Source organism: Lynx canadensis, chromosome D4 (genome assembly GCF_007474595.2).
Source record: "Lynx canadensis isolate LIC74 chromosome D4, mLynCan4.pri.v2, whole genome shotgun sequence".
Classification (NCBI taxonomy): Eukaryota; Metazoa; Chordata; class Mammalia; order Carnivora; family Felidae; genus Lynx; species Lynx canadensis.
In genome coordinates, this window is record NC_044315.2 from 59230417 (window position 1) to 59251874 (window position 21458).

Below are 21458 nucleotides of genomic sequence, written 5' to 3' on the forward strand. Positions count from 1 at the left end.
CACAGAGCCCACTTGGATCCTCCGTCCCCTCCTCTCTCTGCCTCTCCCCTGCTTATGTGTGCGCTCTCTCTCTCTCTCTCTCTCTCAAAAATTAAGATTCTTAAAAAAATGAAAAACACATTTAAAAAAAATGTGTGTAATTAAAAGGATTTTCTGGCATTTATGGAAAGTTACAGTGTATTGGCAGGTAAATCATGATCCCTCCGCTTGTCCCTTCAAGGGATGGGCAGACCCCTCACCTCTGGGGCAGTCTAAGAAAAAAGTAAGTTGATTAGCCCTGTCACAATCTGTGCACAGTGGACGAGGTGGCCACCATACTCTCTGATCAGTGGGAACTGCCACAGTTCCCCTCTAGCAAGGAGGGCTTTGCTCCTGCGGCTTTGTGCAAGTCTGAGAACACACACTGAAACTACACAGTCCATAAATGTGGATGGCACATTCTGTGATAAAGCCCCTAATGTGTCTCAGCATTTTGTTATGAAAATGTTCAACATACAGCAAAGCTGAATTTTACAGTGAACATGTTTACCACAATTCTATCCTTAATATTTTCCTAATTGTTCTATCGCTTGTCTAATACTCCCATCCATCAATTGATCTTAATTTTTGGGGTATTTTGAATAAAGTGCAGATATCTGTACCCCAAAAATCCTCAGCAATACATGTCATTAACGTTTAGTATCTTTTTCTTTTGTTTTAAATTTTCCACATGATGAAGTGCCCAAGTATTAATGGTATATTTCTGAAGTTTAGGCAAATGTACACACCTGTGTAATCCAAACCCCTATCAAGATATAGATTACTACCATCAACCCAGAAAGTTCCCTCATGCCCCTTCCAGTCTACTTCCCCTCCCTCCCTCCCAGATGCAACCACTGTTTTCTTTTTTCCGGCACAAATTTTTTTGCCTCTTCTAGAAATTCACATAAATGGAATCATACAATATGCATTCTTCCTTGATGATTTTAAAAGACATTCCTAAGGAATTCAAAGTGTCTCCGAAACAGGGAGAATAACAGTCATAAAGACAACATCTGGAGGCACCTGGGTGGCTCAGTCGGTTAAGCGGCTGACTTCGGCTCAGGTCATGATCTCACGGTCCGTGAGTTCGAGCCCCACGTCGGGCTGTGTGCTGACCGCTCAGAGCCTGGAGCCTGTTTCAGATTCTGTGTCTCCCTCTCTCTCTGATCCTCCCCTGTTCATGCTCTGTTTCTGTCTCAAAAATAAATAAACGTTAAAAAAAAAAAAAAAAGACAACATCTGGGATCAGAGGATTCATTCACTGAGTAGATATTTATTATGAGAACCTCTAGTCCGTGGATAAAAAGATCAGAGTCCCTGCCCTGAGTTTTCACATGGTCTTGAAGGATACATGAAGGATACAGCACAAACACCATGGAGAGAGAGCCAGGGGTGAAACAGTCATCATATGCCACAGAAGGAGACCTAATCCAGCGTGGGAGTCAGTAAGGAATCAAGGGAGGTTTACATTTTTACTTCGGAATTGGTCTCGGGCAGCCAATGCTCTGTATTTCCCACAAGTCTAGAATCTTCTAACTCAAAATGATTGTCCTTCAAAGGGCAGCTCTCCAGTACTGAGCAGATGGATGCATGGCAAATTTGCTAAACAAAATAAACAAGGGAAAAACTATAAAAGGCACAAACTGCCATTAATAAGGATTCTGTTTTTCTCTAGTTTGAGTTGACACGAACTCGAATATGTGTAGTATTGCCCTCAATCACAAAAACAACATGCTTTTCTGTTCCTGGACCACAAGTAGCAGAAGCTTTGAAGAGCTCCACACATCCAGCAAATCTCTGGTCTTGGACTTCACCCATGCTTTCTCAAGGCCTATGAAACCTAGGACACCTTCAAACTCAGGCCCTCGCCTCCTAACTTCTTTTTACCCTTTACCTCGACAGTTTATGCAGACACTACAAATGAAAAGCATTTGGTTCCCATACATACGCACTAATCCCTACCATCTGTCCCCAAAATTCTATGGCTATTTTTTAGTGGGGAGTGAGGAGCCCAAGAAAACCTGGAAATTTCTTGTTCAATTGTTCTAGAAGAGTAGGAAAAGTTCCAAAGCTGCTTTTAGCCCAAGGGAAAGGAGGAAGCTACATACCAGGAGCCACCTATCAACTGTAGCTATGATGACCCTTGAAAGAGAAAGAAGTTCTCCCCTAGTGTCGTATGAAACAAAAAGGTAGCATCTCCATGTACCTAAATGTATTCCCCATTTTTTAGTGTGTGCTTCAGATCAGGAGCAAGTCCTCCGCCTTACATAACCACAAGGAACTGCTAATAATGACTGGTTTCCCAAAGAGTACCTGAACTGAAACTTTTTTTTTTTTAATGTTTAAGAGACAGAGACAGATCGCGAGTGGGGGAGGGGCAGTGAGAGGGAGACACAGAATCAGAAGCAGGCTCCAGGCTCTGAGCTGTCAGCACGGACCCTGATGCGGGGCTCAAACCCAGGAACCACCAGATCATGACCTGAGCCAAAGTCGGACGCTTAACTGACTGAGCCACCTGGGTGCCCCCGAAACTTTTATTTCTGTTGGCCATGAAACTATAGAAACGCTTTGTGATTTGCTCTCAATTAAAACAAGTCACTGCCTTCGTGACACTTCAACAGCAACAAAGCAACAAGCAATCAACAACACTATTTTAAGGAAATAATCATTAGGCTCATCATTCAGGCTTATACATGTTACAGACTGAATGTTTGTGCCCCCCGCCCTCCCAAAATTGTATGTTGAAGGCCTAACCCCCAATGTAACAGTACCTGGAGGTGGGGCTCTCAGGAGGTGATTAGGTTTAGATGAGCTCATTGATGTTCCTTCTGCCACATGAGGACACAGTGAGAAGTCTGCACATCAAGAAGAGGCCTCTCACCAGGAACCAAATCTGCCGGAACCTTGAGCTTGGACTTCCTAGTTTCGAGAACTGAAGAGAGATAAATGTCTGTTGTTTAAGCCACTTAGTCTGTGGTATTTCACTATGGCAGCCCAAGCAGTGTAAAAGTTTTGTCCTTACACAACCTCCATGACCCATCAAGGAAGGTAAGTCAGACAGGATATTCCACAATGCTAGGGCACCTGGGTAGTTCAGTCAGTTGAGCATCCGACTTTGGCTCAGGTCATGATCTCACAGTTTGTGAGTTCGAACCCCATGTTGGGCACTGTGCGGACAGCTCAGAGCCTGGATCCTGTTTCAGATTCTGTGTCTCCCTCTCTCTCTCTCTGCCCCTCTCCCACTTGGCTCTGTCTCTGTCTCAAAATTAAAAAAAAAAAAAAAAAAAAAAAAAAAAAAAGGCTATTCCAGAATGCCACGATCCTGAATATCCACATGTCCTTTTACTCTCTTGACTGATTCTTTACTGTTAATCAGAGCTCCACCAGGTGTCAGGCACTGGGCAGGACACTTGAAACAGGAAGCTATGGCAGAGCCCCCGCCTCAGGTGGCTGCCATTCAAAAGGGGCAGGAAACATCAAATCAGCACAGTCCAATTAAAACAATTCAGTGCTATGAAAAACAGGAACATGGTGGCACAAGAACACAGAGAAGGGAAACCTGACTTAGTCCTGAAAGTGGGAGCTGGCTTCCTTGGGGAAGTGACGCTGGAGCAGAGACCTGAAGGCCTCAGCAGGAGTTACTGAGCCATCAGGGAAGGGTGCTGTGCTCAGGGCAGGGGAACGTGGGCTGGGCAGAGGCCGGGGAGGCTGCTAGAGCACCCAAATTCCTGTGGAAGAAGGCGGGGACTGAGCAGGACCATGTTAGCCAGTGATGACAGGAAGGTGAAGGGGGGGGGGGGGGAGGCCTGGATCCGTGCATCTAAAGAATTAGTCTTAAAGCAATATGCAGAATGGACTGAAGGGACAGAATTTAGAAAAAATCTTATTTTATCTTCAGTTTCTACTTCAAAATCAGATATGCTCACTGGAAAAAATGTCCCCATTGGAAATTTCAGATGCTAAGTGAAGTTGGGTGCCCACCTCTTAGAGATCCGAAGCACCCTGCCCACACCAGGTCACACGGAGAAATGCGCTCAGTAGTCTATAATAGCACCCCAGCGGCTGGGCTGAAACGGCATCGCATCACATGCCATGCACAACACCCCTTTTACCAGTTCGGAAGTTCAGAATATATATAATGAATTCCAACCCTAAACTGGAGTTTTAGAAACATGGCAATTGTTCCCCTTCCTAGTGGTCCTCACCAGGCAGCCGCGACTGTCCCTAGAGACAGGGAACACCTGAAAATTTAATGTGTAAACAATGTAGTTAAAATAATTTCACAATCTCCTAACAGAAAGGCGTAGCTGGGAAGTCAAACATAGATATAAAAAACTCAAAACAGCACAAAGGTCCAGACCACTTAGCGTGGGGGTAGGTGTGACCTGAAGGCACATTATACCACAGAAATTACTGACAAGATGCATTTACTAAGCTTATACTTAGTAGGGAAAAGTTTATTTGAGAAAAACCATTTTAAAAAATATTTTGCAATTAAGCTATCTGGAAAATTAACTTATCTGGAACTCTTCTTGACCAAAGACGGATAAATGAAGGACCTACAAAGTTAACAGGTGAAGGTGCTACAGTCAAAGCAGAGTGCTCAATGGTTAGCAACAGTGACAAGCCTGAACCACAGAAAAGTTGTGCCAATAACCCTAACCCAACCACAGTAGAAGACCAAATAGAATAGACTTAAAAAAAACAAACAACTTTATTCCAAACAGAATTACCAAAAGAAGAATGTTAACTCTAACACATTTAACAGATTTCATTTAAACTCAGTCACAAAACTCAAAATATCAAACAAAAACAGCTTTGTGTGCTTAACCACTTTTCATCATGAAACTTTAAAAAAAAAAGGGACACGTGGAGAGTCCCCCACAATTTGGGAGTCACTTAGGCAAGCAAATATTTACTATTAAGCAAAAATGACAGTATTAAAAATGAAAAGTCCTCAAGTTTAAAGAGAATTCCTGTTCAAGTCTTTAATATGCATTTATATGCACATGAGAAAACAGTATCTTAATTTAAAGGAAATCAAGTCTGAGGGCTCACCCTTTCTTCACATGTGATGGCCTGTCTCGCCTTCATTTTGACTGTATACCCCTCACTACACAGTTTCATCTGCACTGACCTGCCATTTCCAGCAGTGTGATCGGCTGACCCGCTCCACACATCCTGTGTGCCACCCACGATTCCATGTTTGCACAGCACTAGAGGAGTATTACCCCTGTCATCGAGCTAGGAAAGTTCAGGTCTCCAAATATGATTCTATATACACAATTCTGTTTTATTGCACAGTTTACAATATACAGCAGGTAATTACATAACCAACCATAAGGTAAGAAGAATATTGATTATTGAGACAAAAACATCAACTGTCTCCAACCACAAATGAAACAAAGACACACAAACCTGCCACCATATAAAGGTGGCGTTTACTCTGTGATGCAGTCCTAAGGGTTCATACCACTGCTAAGTGTGTTAAATACAGAATCCGTAACATATTCCTGGTGGCATCAGAGCTGAAGTATGGGAGGCAGGACCAGAAGGGCCCTGTGCTCATAAGGCATCTGTGCCACCTACGTAACAAAAAGGCCACTTTTAAAGCTCTTTAGATAGTTATTCAATCATGTTTGCCTTTTCAAAATTATTACTAGTTCATACTGAAGATAAAAAAGCATAGTTAGAATTTCTTATTAATAACACTTTGACTTCTTTTAAAGTTCAGACAAAGCTGCTGGCTACCACAAAAAAGTTCTGCTGAATTTTGTCAAATTTAAAAGGTCTATAGGACAACACGAAACCATCCCTGGTAATGTATTTGCAGTTTGGTCTTCAGAAGCTGTAAAAAGTGACAAAGAAATCCAATATATTAGGAGTTAAAACCATTAAAAATATTTATTGTTTTTAAATGCCACAAGTTTGAGACTGCAGAAACCAAAGCATCCCCTTTCAAATTCTCACTTCACTTCTATTTCACAAAAGTGCTTCAGAACTTGGTTATCCATCACCTTACTGGAGTGTATAGACAAAAGGAAGCCCATTCCCAGAGCATGGCCCCAGGCTGACTCACCTGCCACATGCTGAGCACCTACACACACCCATCAGTGCTCCAGCACCAGTGCCTTTGTCATTCATGCCCCCAAATTCAACCCACTTCAAAGCCAGATTCCATTCAATAAGCCAAAGATGCTACTCACGTTTATTCGTTTATTCGGTGTCAAATCCTTGTTTTCTGAAATCCTCACATCTGCATCTTGGTTTTCAAAGTAAACTGCCATTTCCAACACAACATTTCCAAACAGGGCTGTTGTAAAGCTACTGGGCCTCATTACTGCCTGGCAAATGCTTGATAATGCTTCCCAATCCTTTAAGGTTGGAAGGATGCTCATGTGACCAGCCATATTGCATTTAGAGGTAAACATCTCTTTTGGACTATCTGCCCAGAAACTGAGTAAACTACCAGCTGAGACCCTGATTTTGTTTTGGTCAGTGTATGCACATATTCATATGCAGTTACCCAGAATGAGGAAAAACTGGTAATAAGAAACTTAACTACTCTGCCATGTCAGATGCTGGCAAGCAATCTTAACTACATATTTACAGATGGGGATTTTTAAAAGATTGATAAACCACTTTTCTAGGATGTTTCAGGTTTTATTAGTTATTCAATTGGTAAATAGGAGGCATTTTGCCTTACTGATCAGGGCATAAGATTTTAAAATCTGATTCCTTCAACAAGTTTTTGTCTGTTATGTAGGGGATGAGTATGCTATCCAGCTATTACCAACTTCTAGCATTTAAAATGAACCTTCTAAATATCTTGATTTAGATTTTATCACCTCAAATGGCCTTATTGATAAAATGGTAAAACTGGGTTCCCAAAATGTAAAAATCCTAATAGAAGTCTCCATTTCCAAGAGTAAAATAAAAAAGACAACTAACACTCTGGGGTGAAAGCTATCCTGAGGTTTTTTTTTTTCCTCTTCTGTAACACTTAGAAACCAGGAGGGAAAAATCTAGAGTCCCATTAACAAACTTCCAAAATTCAATATTATGCAAGTATTTGTCTTTTTTTTTTTTTTTTTTTTTTTTTTTTTTTTAAGGAGAGTTCAAGAGAACAGGATACTTGAATATGAGAAACTAGGACTCAAAGTGAAAATATTCCCCAAACTCCCACAGCTCTTCACTAAGTTGGCAACAATTAATCAAAGAACTAAACTAACCAGAGTTTGATCCATACGCAAGTCATGTGAAATTTCTTCACAGGATCAAACACCTGTGACGAAATGTAAGTCTCCCCATCTTTTGGCAATGAAATAAGTGAAATTAACATAAGGGCATTCGAAGGGTTTAAGGTCACATTCAGGACTAAACAACACTTTCCAACTCAGAAAGCAAAATGGGAGCTTTCACCTGCTGCTTGGGTCTGCCCTACTGTGTCTGAATAGTCTGGATGACGACCATCCCAACATGTACTTAGTTTCAAAACTAACACAAGCGATTTATCATGAAAAGCCTACATCTAATAAGCTGTTTTTCTCTTCTCTGTCCTACCACGTTATATGCTTATGTTTAACGAATACTACCCTTTGCAACTCCTAAAAGCAGAGAAGAAATGGAGTAAGAGAAGAAAGCCTGAGAATTCACAGGGCTCTAAGAGCCTTTTCTCTGGCTGGTCATGGCCACTGATGTTTCAATACAGAAGGTTTAAAGACTTGGAGAAAAGAACCATATCTTGGCTGTTAGCGTTCCTTGTCAAAAGCCATCAGATAGATAGCTATTAACCAGGCAATTAGCCTAAAGTTCTTAGATAATGATTACAAAACAAAACCAAAAACCCCTTAAATTTTCCTATTAGAACCTTTTATTCTGAATTTGTTGGTGCTGAAGGAAAACAGCTCTGCCCCATAATTCATTGTGCCCTGAACTTACGCCAACAACCTGTATTTGGTCAATTAGGAACAAAGCCAAACTACATTCTTAGGTCTATGCAGTTAATAAATGGCACTTAACTGGTTTCTTTCAAATCATCTTTAACAAGAACTCATAAGTCGCATTGATTATACCCCAAGAGATGAGGGACCGATGGTAATTCAGGTGAGCACCTCTGAAAAGATTTGTCAGCTTTCTGTCTCGTTCTAGCCAGATTTTTTGGAACACCTTGGGAGAAGACTGAAACTCTCCACCAATCTGAGACTGCATGCGAGTTTTTACAACATTAACTGGAAAAAACAAGATTCCCAACATGGCACCCAACAGACCTCCACAGATAAAATCATTGACCAAATGAGCGCTGTGGGTAGTTGCGGTAGGCAGATGCTCCTTAATGGGGCCACGAAGGCCAAAGAAAAGGACATTGCTGAATCCATTACGGAAAAGAACAGGTACCAAGCCTCGATAATATTCTCTTATTCCATGGCATCTGAGTGCCTTGAAAGCCTGGTAAGTGTTTGTAAATTTGTCATGATGCCTGTGGTCTTGAAGCAATGTCTGAACTCTTTCCAAGGGAGTAAAAATTGCTTCTGTTGTCCCTGCAAGTACCGCTGCCACACTACGGGTTGCAAACTCAGGGGGACTGATGTGCTTCCGGAGAAGACAGGATAAGTCCTCATACAGACCGAACATAAGCGCCAGAGTGGTGGTCTTCTGCAACAGTGGGGGAAGGATTCCGCGGTATAAGTTTCGAAAGCCATCCCTCCTCAGCTGAAGCACTGCGTCCCGGGTTTTGATTCCGTACAGCTGCTGCCGAAAGAGCACCTTCTGAATGGGAAATGTGATTGCTACATTGTTGAAAGCTGCACAGCAGCCGCACAGATAATGCTTCATTTCACCTACATTTGCAATGTGAGGTGACAGGTCTTGTTTGGAAGATGTCAGGATGGGCGGCCTCTTTTCATGAGCTTCTGAATCCACCATGTTGCTTAAGATCTTTCTTCTTCATGAAGGATATTTTTAACCTACAAATAACAAAATGACAATAGGTAACCATTATATATAGGGCTAAACATGTGCAACTTTTCCTTGACCCTTTAACTTCTGTAACACTATTACATTTCCCTTTTAGACTGGATGAGTAGTTGGTACAGTACTTGCTGAGGGCCCCTGGAGGTCCCGGACACCCTTGCAGGGGTCCACAAGGTCTTTCCTTTTCCAGCCACTTATCTGTGGGAAGTGGGATTTTCTGCTTATACTTCAACTAGAACAACTTCTCACAAAAGACACAAAGTAGACGCAGAGATGAGACTCCACCCACCTTTTATGCCCTCTCTTTTACACAGACCTGCAATATTGTCAAACACTCTCTCCTCAAAGTTGTTTTGGAAAACAGTTATTTTTCATGAAAACATGTTATCCATATTACGTGCAATGGGTTTATCATTGATATTTTAAAGTGAATATTTAAAAATTTTGTTTTTGTTTCTAAGACCATAAATAACTAATCCACATAAATAAGCACTCACATAAATAATCCACATAAATAGGGCCCACAATAATTTTTAAGCATAAAGGGGTCCTGAGACACCAAAAAGTTTGAGAACTCCTGGACTAGTTCACATGTGCCGTAAACTACGTAATGGTACATACCATTATCCTTCTGAAAAAAATTCAAAGTCCTCCATTGAGAAATAAAATATCAAAACACGCATTCATTCTGTTCACGAACACTTACTTATTGGTGTCTAATCTGAACTAGGCCCTCTACAAATTGCTAGAGATTCAAAAGCAAGGAACTCATGGGTTGCCTGGCTGGCTCAGTCAGTAAAGCATCTGACTCCTGATCTCAGGGTGGGAAGTTCAAGCCCCACAGTGGGCACGGAGCCTAACTTAAAAAAACAAACAAAACCATAACCAAACAAACAAAGCAAGGAGCTCACAATTTAACAGGAGACTGCCAAGGAAAACAAATACACCAGAGCATAAATACCTTGCTGTAGATAAGGGACACTGAGCATGCACTTTGGGAGGTAGAGGCTGGAAGAACAGGGTCACGGAAGGCCTGCAGGTATGTACTATACGCTGCATTTTCACGTATTTACTTCTCCAAACAATTCCATCAAGTAAACATTATTTTCCAAGTTTTACCAATGAAATAACCGATATTCTTCTTTGTCCGAGGTACGGAAAGTAACTGGTGAAGCTGGCATCCTAAGTCTGATTCCAGAGTTCATGCTCCTGCTATCATACCACAGGATAACAAGGACTTTGGGAGGCTGCCCTGGACAAAAAGTGGCTATATATGACCGCTGAAGAAGATGTGAAGCCTAAATATAAAGGCTTAGCCCACTGAGTAAAACTAAGGTAAGGCCCTCCCTCAAGAACGCACCTGCTTCCTTAAAGTGGCAAGACCACCCCTTGCCAGTCATTTAAGTCTGATTTTCCCAAAAGGATCCAGATAGTTGGATCATCCAGAACCAACCCACAGCCCAGAAATAATCTTCACTGGGGAACTAGATGGCAATTTTATATTTTATATTAACAGGCTAAAAAATTTTTTTTTTAAATACTTTATTTTTTTAAGCGATCTCTGTACCCAACATGGGGCTGAAACTCATAACCCCAAGATCAAAAGTTGCATGTTCCACCAACTGAGTCAGCCAGGCACCTCCACAGGCAAAATACTTTTCAATTGGTTTTAATTCCTCAACAGTATGAGACCACATTTATGAGGCTAGTCAACAAACCATTAAATAACCCAATTAAAAAATAAGCAAAGGACTTGAACCAGCGATTTCTCCAAAGGAGATATAAAAAAAGATAGAGGAGACTCCACCCATCTTTCAAGCCAGGCGTGAGAGATACCTACAAAACCGTAGAACATACTCAGATGCCAGCAGGCATATGAAAAGGTGCTTGACATCTAAATCATCAGAGAAATGCAAATCAAAACCACAATGAGATCATCTCACCCATTAGGATGGCTACTCTTCAAAAAACCTCAGAAAGTAAGTGTTGGTAGAGCTGCACTGCTGGTGGGAATGCAATATGCTGTAGCCACTAAACCAGTATGGCATTTCTCCAACAAATTAAAAACAGAACATAGGAGTCAGCAGTCCCACTTCTAGGTATGTATCCCTAAGAACTGAAAGCCAGTTCAAGAGGTATGCACATATCCACACCCACAGCAGGGCTATTCACGACAGACAGACGAAGAAACAGCACAATGTCCACTGATGAATGGTAAACAAGATGTGGTGCATACATACGATGGAATACTATGCGGCATTAAAAAGGAAGGAAATCTTGTCACATGCTACTACATATTAAGTAAAAAAAAAAAAAAAAAAGTCAGAAAAGAACAAATATATATACTTATATAAGTGATTCCACTTATATAAAGTAGTCAAATTCAGAGAGACAAAGTAGAACGTTGGTCAGCAGGGGCTTGGGGAAGGGGGAACACGGAGTTACTACTTAATGGGTATAGATTCCGTTCTGTTAGACGATAAAGTTCTGGAGATTTGTTCTGTAACAGTATAAATATACTTAACATTATTGAACTGTACACTTAAAATTGCTTAGGATAGTAAATTTCATAATGTGTTTTTTATCACACACATAAAAACACTACATGTAAGCATTTTAATGGTAAATAAATAAAAAAACAAACTGGCTAGATAAACCATCTAGGTCTTTTTTTTTTTTTTTTTTATGTTTATTCATTCTTGAGAAAAAGAGAGCAAGCAGGGGCGGGGCAGAGAGAGGGAGACACAGAATCCGAGGCAGGCTCCAGGCTCTGAGCTGTCAGTACAGAGCCCCATGCGGGGCTCGAACCCATCAACTGTGAGATCATGACCTGAGCTGAAGTCAGACACCTAACCAACTGAGCCACCCAGGTGACCCTTTTTCTATACTTTTTCAAGTTAAATTTGTGTCAATCTATTCAACTGTTTTCAAAAGATGAGATGACAATAATGAAGCTCTAATTAGAATAACAAAAGGCCAACAGTGACAGACCAATGAGACAAAGTTTCAAAGTAAGCAAATTACTGTATCTCTCTGAGGATCAGTTTCCACACTTAACAACTGAAGCCAATGTCATCCACCAAGCACAATCCAAGTGAAAGTCAACTAAAGAGTCTTAACCCCAATGCTGGGGACACAGTGAACAATGCACTGAGGGTCTAGTCAACAAATGTCAGCCTTCCCACTGGTTTCCTCCCTAAATTTTTAATAACAATGTTTTTTGTGTTTGTTTCATTCAGACTTCTAGGAGAACACTGTCAAGATGACTTTAATTTACTTTTGTTGGGAAGTTCTTTACTGATTTTAAATTAGCCTCTTAGCATACTATGAAAATTAAATTCAACCAACTTATTCAATTCCTTCCACGTTCAGGCACTGCCCTACGTGTCAGAGACTAGAAATAAGCAAGAACCCTGGCCTCAGGGCAGATAAGACATGCAGACAATTAGACTGCAGTGTGATGAATGCCAAGTGCAGAAATAGACACAAGGTACATAAAGGCCCCACAGAGGAAGGGGTCATCATTAACTAGCAGTCTGACAGGGCAGCACAGGACATGTGGGCACATAGGGTGAAGCACGTTCAGCCAAAGAAGGCAGCACAGGCTAAGGTGTAGGTCCTGTGTCAAAGGAGCAGCAGTATCACATTCTGGAGGAATTATTCCAGTATGTTCTGCTAGAGCACCGTGTGGGTAGAAGATGGGTGGGTGGCAGTGGAGAGAAGCAGGCTTGGACCAGTATTATCAGAGACCCTCAGGAAGACTCCAAGACCCTCTGACACTACGGAGTACGATTTTTCCCTTTCTCATGTGAAGCAAATGGAAAACAAGCTATTTTCCTTCACCAGCGTCTGTGTCTTCCCACGAGATAGACTACACTAAAAAGAAAATGTAACACTGAACCTTTGGCCCAAAGTCTCTTTGTTTTGGAGTTCCGGTTGGCTTGCTCCATGCTTCTATTAGAAAAGATAAACTTGCCCTCAGCTGAGAAAAACTGTGACACCACTGCAGGCCCAAACTCTGCCATTAAGGAAGGTCCTAAAAGGGGTCAGGAAACTTTTCTTGCCACTAAATCCCCTGGTTACACTGACAGAAAATGACAGTGCCAGGGGCACAATCCTTCACTGTCCACCCACAAGGCAGCCACACCATCCCCCTTAGGCAGGGGCACTGGAAGGAGCGGAAATGCATCTGAATGCTGCTTAGCTACATGGTCTATCCGTTTAAAGGGGCAGTAAAATCTGTTCCACTGCAATGTAAATAGAGTAAGGCCTGGTTCAGAGAGAGGAATTATTTCTAATTTTGGCAAGTATGAAAACAGTTAAACTATGAAGTCACCTGTATGTTCGACAGAGAGAGGCCACATTCCTTGGAGTTGGGCTGCTTGTAGATCCAATAAAACAACAAATGAATCATTTAAACGGAAATTCACAAAAGAAACACGTATTAATTTTTAGGAAAAAAGTACACATTAGAAATTCAACATTTAAAAAAAACTTTTTTTTCTTTTTTTTTTTTTAAGAGAAAATAAAGTTGTAAATAAACTAAATAGACAGATGTCTTTCTGCTCCAGGCTCACTGCCCTGGCTCAGGGCTCTTCAGGCTTGCCTAACTCACACCAGAGCCTCTTTACTAGTCAGCCTGCCACCAGTGATACAATGCATTCTGGAATTTTCTAACAACAGCAGAGATACACCAGTATTTTGGATAATTGCATAGCATTCTAACAATTGGATGTATTACATATCATTTATTCTATCTCCTATTTTAGTCCCTGTTTTTTTGTTTAGGTTTGCTTTTTTTTTTTTTTTTAAAGATTGATTCATTGGGCCGCCTTGTACATACACCTTGCTTGGGTGAACTCTCACAAGGTTGTCTGTAGGGTAAATGTTTAGAATGGGATTGTTGGCTCAAATACTACTTGATAGCTACTCCAAATTGCCCCAGAAAAATTATGATTTACACCTTAAATTACGTGTATGCCAGTACCAGTTCTGATACCATTTCCAGCAGCAGGTATTAATTGTAATTTCTGCCTATCTGATGGGTAAACAAAAACCCTTCATTTTGTCATTAAAAATTTTTTAATGTTTTATTTATTTTTGGGAGAGAGAGAGAAGAGAGCGTGTGAGGAGGGGAGGGGCAGAGAGGGAAACAGAGGATGCAAAGCAGGCCCTGTGCTGACAGCTGGAAGCTTGATGCGAGGCTTGAACTCACAAACCGCGAGATCGTGACCTGAGCCGAAGTGAGACGCTTAACCGACTGAGCCACCCAGGTGCCTGTCATTTAAAATTTCTGATTAAAATACAGCACTTTTTATTTTTGACCATTTGGATTTACTATAAATTTTCACGGTACCCATTTTCCTGCACACAGAAAAAATTTTTCTGGTTTGTAAAATCCTTTTATATATAAAGAAGTCCATCCTAGTTAAATTTATCAAATTGCAGCAAATACTTTCTCTGTTTTATCATTTTTGTGGTGCTGAAGTTCTCAATTTGGACATTAAATCTATTCATCTTGGCTTCTAGGTTTTGTAATGTCCTCAGAAGGCCATCATTACTCTAAAATTATGAACAAGTAACCCACAGCTGCTCTCCTCTATAGCTTTATTTATCATCCATCCATACCGTGATCTGTCGAACGACACAGTAAGGCCTGAGGCAGAGAAGAGATGCCTCTGGAAGGGACTGGTGAGCATAAACTAAATGCCCACAGGCATGTGCACGGTCCCTCCGCACTCGCTCTGCCCCAGGAGCGGCACAAGCACTTCTCTCACGCCAACCTGCTCTGACCCACTATGGCGGCAGGACACCTGTCACCATCTGGTAGGGCTTCCCCATACTCTAAGAATTCTCGGCTTTCTGGCTTTCACGCTTTTCCTGGTAAACTTTTTTTTTTTCATATAGATACCGAAATTTGTGTCTAGATAGTTTATCTTTGTGGTTGCTATTATGAATGTGATTCCCTCCAATTAATTTTCAGACTGCTTTTTGTCTGCATTACAAAAAAAGCTACCAATTTTTGTGGATTAAGGTCAGAACCAGCCAATTTACTGAATCCTCTCGCAACTTCTCAGTTTTCTGGACTGGATTTGATTCAGCTTCCACCATATAAAATACCACAAATTATTTTTATTTTTCCTCTATATGTCTTTTTTTCTATCTTATTAGACTCACAAATACTTCCTGAACAAAATTATGGTAATAGTGAATGTCCTTATTATTTAATGTTTAGTTTTGAGAGACAGACTGACAGATAAAGCATGAGCAGGGGAGGGGCAGAGAGAAAGGGAGACACAGAATCTGAAGCAGGCTCCAGGCTCTGAGCTGTCAGCACAGAGTCTGACATGGGGCTCACACTTGCGAACCGCAAGATCATGACCTGAGCCGAAGTTGGACACTTAACTTACTGAGCCACCCAGGTGCCCCATATATTTTTTTTTAATGTTTATTTGAGGGGGAGGGAGGGAATCCCAAGCAGTTGCGCTGCCAGTGCAGAGCCCAACAAGGAGGTCTATCTCACGAACCGTGAGATCATGACCTGAACCGAAATCAAGAGTTGGATGCTAAACCAGCTGAGCTACCCAGGCACTCCTCTTTATATTTTTCTTGACATTTCTGGGAACTTTGCTAGGAATTAATGTTAAATATGACACTGGTTTTTTGGTGTGAGAGATAAGAAGTTGTCATCGGAGTATTCGTAATCTAAGTCCTAGCAGTTTACAGGGAAACAGATCATCATGACACAAAAATGTTTGATTAACTGGCCCCTATAACATCTGTACCCACTCAAGTAAACTTCTCTGTTTGTCATCTCTCCCTACCCAGCTTTAGGATTGTGCTGCAAACATGGAGTGAAGCATGCCTTTCCAACACTACCACATTTCATCAAATTACATTAAGGGGCGCCTGGGTGGCGCAGTCGGTTAAGCGTCCGACTTCAGCCAGGTCACGATCTCGCAGTCCGTGAGTTCGAGCCCCGCGTCAGGCTCTGGGCTGATGGCTCGGAGCCTGGAGACTGTTTCCGATTCTGTGTCTCCCTCTCTCTCTGCCCCTCCCCCGTTCATGCTCTGTCTCTCTCTGTCCCAAAAATAAATAAACGTTGAAAAAAAAAAAATTAAAAAAAAAATTACATTAAAAACCCCAACACTTCATCCTGCATTCATCCTAAGAACTGTACCTTTAATTATAACTTAAGCCCCTTTACCTCACTATTTACTAGGAAATTATGTTTCCCATTAAAACTGGATTCCACTTTTCTAGTACTAATGATCAACTGGTAAGGGCTTAGAGGATTTTCAAACATGGGAAAGGAATAGATTTATTCCTGTTTTACTGAAATTCAACCACCCTCAACCCTTCCCACCACCACTAAATCAGGAACTTTGGTCAAACGCTTTCAGGGAGCTACTGAGATTATCATATGAATACAAGAGACAGAACCAGTATAACATTTAAGAGCTGCAGCTTACAGCCTGGGGTCAGATACTGGCTCTACCACATACCCACTGTGTGACCTTCAGCAAGTTCCTCAAGGTCTCTATGGCTTAATTTCCTCATTTATAAAATAGGGATGTTACCTACTTTATAGGTTGGCTCAATTAATTGTGTTACTGCACGTAAAGTATCCAGGAGAGTAGTCCAGAGCACCAGAGGTGCTCAACATGGATGAACTATTATTACTGTTTCTCTCTGATGGGTTAATGTTAGCACATTTCTTGTTAATTACTTGCCCTTGTAATATGGGAATGAATCCTCTTTGGAAATGATGAAATGTTTTTTTAAATGTATCACTAGATACATTTGCTAATGTATCACTAGATGTATCACTAAATGTATCACTAGATACCATTTGCTAATATTTTAAAATTTCACATCATGAGAACATACCAAGTTTTCAATTTTAGTACCTTCTTCAGGCCAAGTTCAGGCATCAATGTTCCACTGGCTTTGTAAAAAGAATCTGTCACTTTTCCTCCCTTATGCTGGTGAACAAGTTAAATCTTATCAAAATTATCTATTCCTTGAAAGTTAAAACAATTCACCTGTAACATCATCTGAGCCTGGTGTTTTGGGGGATGGTAGCTTTTTGGTAACTTTCTCAATTTCTTCCATTGTTACTGGTCTGTTAGGTTCTTTCTTCTGGAGTCATTTTGGTAACTGGATTCCCTTTAAAAAAAAAATCTGGTTTATTTATACAGTCTTATATAGTACTTGCTGTTTTCAAAAAATACTTCTAGTCTTGAGCAGGGCAGGCAGTTTATCAAATTTACATTCCCCCATCTCAGCAAAAAAAAAACAAGCTGTTAGATTTAGCAGTTTTACTATTTTTCAGTTTTTAAATGTTTTTCCTCTTTATCTCTTTTCTCGTTTTATCTAGGCTTATTGTATTCTGATTTCTCAAGTTAGATGGGATTATTCACACCCAGCTACAGAATCCAAGCCTGTTTTAGCTTTGCCCATCTTACATCCTCTATTTATGCATCTTTCTTGTGGCCTACAGTAAAGACAAGGACAGATCTCAGTATCTGGCAGTTGTCCTCCAGTCACAAAAGATCTGATGATAAATACACCCTGAAGCTGACCTTGATTAGTGGGAGAACAAAGGAGCGGCAGCAGCAGCTGCTGCGGCAGCAGCAGCGGCAAAGCAAGCTGAGTATATGAAGTCCATTACTAAGTTTTTTGACCACAGCAGGACAAAGGGAAGAGATGTATACAAACCTGAAATATCCAGGCTCCATGACAATCTTGCCACAGAAAGAAAAATAAAATAGCCATTGGCAGCCATCTTTCTGCTAGATCATGCTGAAATGCAGGGGAAAGGGGAAAGAAACAGAGAACTTAAAATGGGTAAAGAAATGTTTTTTTTAAAGTCCCTGTTTTGTCCTGAAATTTTGGTCCATTCTGGGGAAACAGGATCTTCTAGCACAGATATGAGAAGCCATAGCTCTGATATCTAGCTACAGCCTCCTTGATTTGATGACTACATTGTTATGATTTGCTTTTCTGTTAAAGCATTTTTGCTAAAAGCCATAGACTTCCTCCTTCCTACGTAGCAGTACTTCAGTCTTTATATAGTATAGCATCATGCCATGCAGCATTTGAAGACTCAATTTTTTTTTTAAGATTTTATTTTATTTTTTAAGTAATCTCTACATCCCATGTGGGGCTCGAACCCATAACTCTGAGATCAAGGGTCTTAGGCTCCACTCACTGAGCCTGACTGGTGCCTCAAAGACTCAATTTTTAAAACCATTAACCTGTTGCTGATTTTATTATGCTAATTCCTGTTTCAATAGCTGTTTCCCTGAATTCAGGATACAAGTGCTTGTATAGGACAGCTTTCCATCATGCATTATTTTTGTGGGTATTTTATACGACTTGGGGAGAACTGAAAAAAGAAAACCCACTGCTTTTTAATTTGTTTAAAACACACGTTCTGCCTCATACATTTTGTGCTTTTAACCAGTTAAAGAAGCCAATGGCATTTTAGTTCATTTTTATTTATCACCAATGGCATTTTTAGTTAAAAAAAAAAAAGTCTAAAGATGGTTGAGAAGTTTGTCAGGGTACAGAGTTTGATAATTATTAATCACTTAGTCTTCTCCATCATTACTTCTGTTTTAGCTAACAGATGTGAATTTAAAAACTTGTAAGTACTACACTCGCCAATCTAGGATCAACCAACATTTTAAAAACTTGGCATACAAATGCTTTATATCTATGTAAAACTTTGCTCTTCTTCAGTCTCAGGACTAAGAATACTCAGATTAATGTATGTATTATATAATACACTGTGACAACTTATGAATGTAAAAAATTTCATTTAAATAAATACATAACCGACTTGAAATTCTACAGTCACCACCTACAGGCTGTTTAACAATCTATTGTTCCTTGATAATACAAACCAAGTTATTTGTACACCTGACTAACCAAATTTTGTCCATGTTCACTTTTAGTTTTTACTGGAATGATTTTTTCTTTTTTTAATATTTTGAGAGAGAGAGAGAGAGAGAGAGAGAGAGAGAGAGAGAGAGAGAGTGTGTGTGTGTGAGTGTGCAACAGTTTGCACAGGGGAGGGGCAGAGAGAGGGAGGGAGACACAGAATCTGAAATAGGCTCTGAGCTGTCAGCACAGAGCCCACACGGGGCTCGAACCCTAAGCCCGTGAGATCAGGACCTGAGCTGAAGTCAGATGCTTAACCTCCTAAGCCACCCAGGGACCCCTGGAAAGATTTACGTTCTAAAATTTTGCAAATTAAAGTTACTTCATCTAGTTTGTCACAGCTCTTTGTAATAATGGAGACTGTTATTAAACAAACCGTAAACTGTGGCTCACAGAAGGTAGTCGTTTACTGACCACTGTATTTAACTATTTTAAGATATTTTAAGAACATCACTCTACATTTAGAGTATCAAATTAACAGGACTGGATATAGAAAAAGGAAGGTAATGAAACCCTCCTAGACTTCATAGATTTAAAACTTTCCCTCTAAATTTTAACCTCCTGAGACTGAGGTCTTCAAAGAAACCAGATGCACATGGGAAAAGAAATAAAACTAAAGCTTTCCCTCTAGTTTCATCCTACACACCAGAATGGTATGAATAGGTTCCTAATTTAGCAACAGAAGGATGGGGTGCACAGTATTCTGTGAAAATGGAGTTTAGAATTTTACAATGTTTATCTATATTGCAAACATGGCTCAATTTCTTTACTAAACTAACCTCTATACTTCAATTCCTTAACATGGATAATTCTGTGCAATTTACTGCAAAACTTATTTAACAAAATTTTATCCCATTTGCTACCTAAAACACTCAACCTATCTGATCAATAAGAACCACAGTTAACAAGCTGACTTTCAAGCAACTACAAGTGTGAAACTTTTGCTGCACAACCCAACAGTGTAAAGTCTACTCACTGTAATTTACAGCCCACACGGATAAACAAGATCCAGATATGATCCCAGCACAAAGGTCTTTGTGCAAAAAGTGGGGGGAAGGCAAGTGTAATTCTCAAAGGATGTGAACTCCCACAAGTCAGCAGGTCTGAGTCAGCATTCAGAAGCAGATCGGTCTGGGTTCCAGTCCTAGTTATGACAGTATCTTGCTAGAATACACATAGCAACGTCCCTAATTTAAAAATACAATTCTCTAAGCTTACTTTATCAAAGGAGAAACCAAATACCTCCGGTCAGCAGTAACAGCTTAGTGCGTTTAAATTAAAAATCCTAAGCGTGACTCCAGATCCAAAGTGCCTAACCTGTGCTCTGGAACCACTAGGGGACCTGACCAGTTCTGGCACCTTTTGATTTTACTGAATCCCTTTCCAAGCAAAGGCGGAGGAGGCTCGAACCCGCAAGGTCACTACGCATATACCTTCAGGGCTTCTGTTTCACTGCTGACAAGAGAAACCAAGGGTGGGAATTAAGACCAGCTGTGTATAGCTGACGGGGCAAAATAAGGGTTAAGTGTAAAGGGTAAATACAGCTGAGGCACCGACGTGTTCCCCCTACCTAAGCTCAGTGCTAAATAATTACTACAGAGATTCAGAATGAACATCGCCCGCCTGCCAGCTTCCCCCCCGCCCCCAAGCCTTGTACAATTGAGTTTCCCACAACGCAATGCAACATGGTGTCGCAGAATAAGCACTGCCTAACTGTGGCTGAATTTACCGCCCTCTGAGCGTCCATATCCCCAATCTGGCGTAAGGGGCAGGGGTGGAAATTGGGCAGGATCACCGAAGGCCCTTCCGTCTCTGACAGTCAACAGGCTCCGGAGGCCCGGAATCCCAAACCCCGAGGGGCAGGGGCCCTTCCGGCGTCCCAGCGCCGCCAGCGCTGCTCTCCCCGGGCGCAGCGGGCCCCTCCCCGCCCTACGGTTTGTGCGCGGCGTCAAGCACCTCCCCGGCAGAGGCGCGTCCGAAAGAACGCAGTCTCCCTCGCCGGAAAGGCTCGCTCCGGCAGCCAGATGGCACCCCCCGCCCCGCGAAGCCCTGCGTAGTCGGAGAGCCAGCGGGAGAGCCGGGAGCCGCGTGGGCGCGGAACCGACTCTGCGCGCGCGGCGCCTCCTCCGGCTCCTGCGCCTTCGGGCCCCACCCGGGAGGGCGCGCGGGAGCGACTAGGCGCGCAGAGAGGGGTGGGCCCCAGGGGCTGCGCCAGAGGGCCCGCGCAGGGCGACCTCCTCAGACCGTCCTTCGTGCTTCCGCTCTTTCAACCCACAGGCCGGGGGAAGGCCCGTGCTGCCCACTCGCCGGCCTCCTGCACTCACCCATTGCAGCGGGCGTCCGGCTCCGCGCGCGGTAGCCGCCAGCCCGCAGGACGGCTAGCCGGCGAGCCAGCGGCCGCGCAGGCGCAGGCCTTGACCGACCCGGCGCGCGGGGCGTGGCCTGACGCGCTCGACGCCGCCGGAGCCTGATCACGTGAGGCAGTCGCAGCCGCGCGGCCTCTCCCTAAAAAGCCG

At 41.9% G+C, this 21458-nt stretch overlaps 1 protein-coding gene across 5 annotated transcripts; it reads right to left on the reverse strand.

Annotated features, from left to right (window-relative positions):
* Positions 1 to 4713: 4713 nt before the first annotated feature.
* SLC25A51 (solute carrier family 25 member 51) lies at positions 4714 to 21355 on the reverse strand. 5 transcript variants are annotated; one of them, XM_030292639.1, is made up of 5 exons: positions 21267 to 21354; positions 17716 to 17799; positions 17040 to 17163; positions 13331 to 13372; positions 4714 to 8987 (listed from the first exon to the last, which is right to left on the reverse strand). In XM_030292639.1, exon 5 carries the CDS (start codon positions 8944 to 8946, stop codon positions 8053 to 8055), a length of 894 nt encoding a protein of 297 aa, XP_030148499.1. In that variant the 5' UTR covers positions 8947 to 8987; positions 13331 to 13372; positions 17040 to 17163; positions 17716 to 17799; positions 21267 to 21354; the 3' UTR covers positions 4714 to 8052. The 5 variants fall into 5 exon arrangements, with proteins under 5 accessions (XP_030148499.1, XP_030148501.1, XP_030148497.1 ...); XM_030292641.1 differs by having other exon boundaries at positions 13331 to 13375; XM_030292637.1 differs by lacking the exon at positions 13331 to 13372.
* Positions 21356 to 21458: the final 103 nt, after the last annotated feature.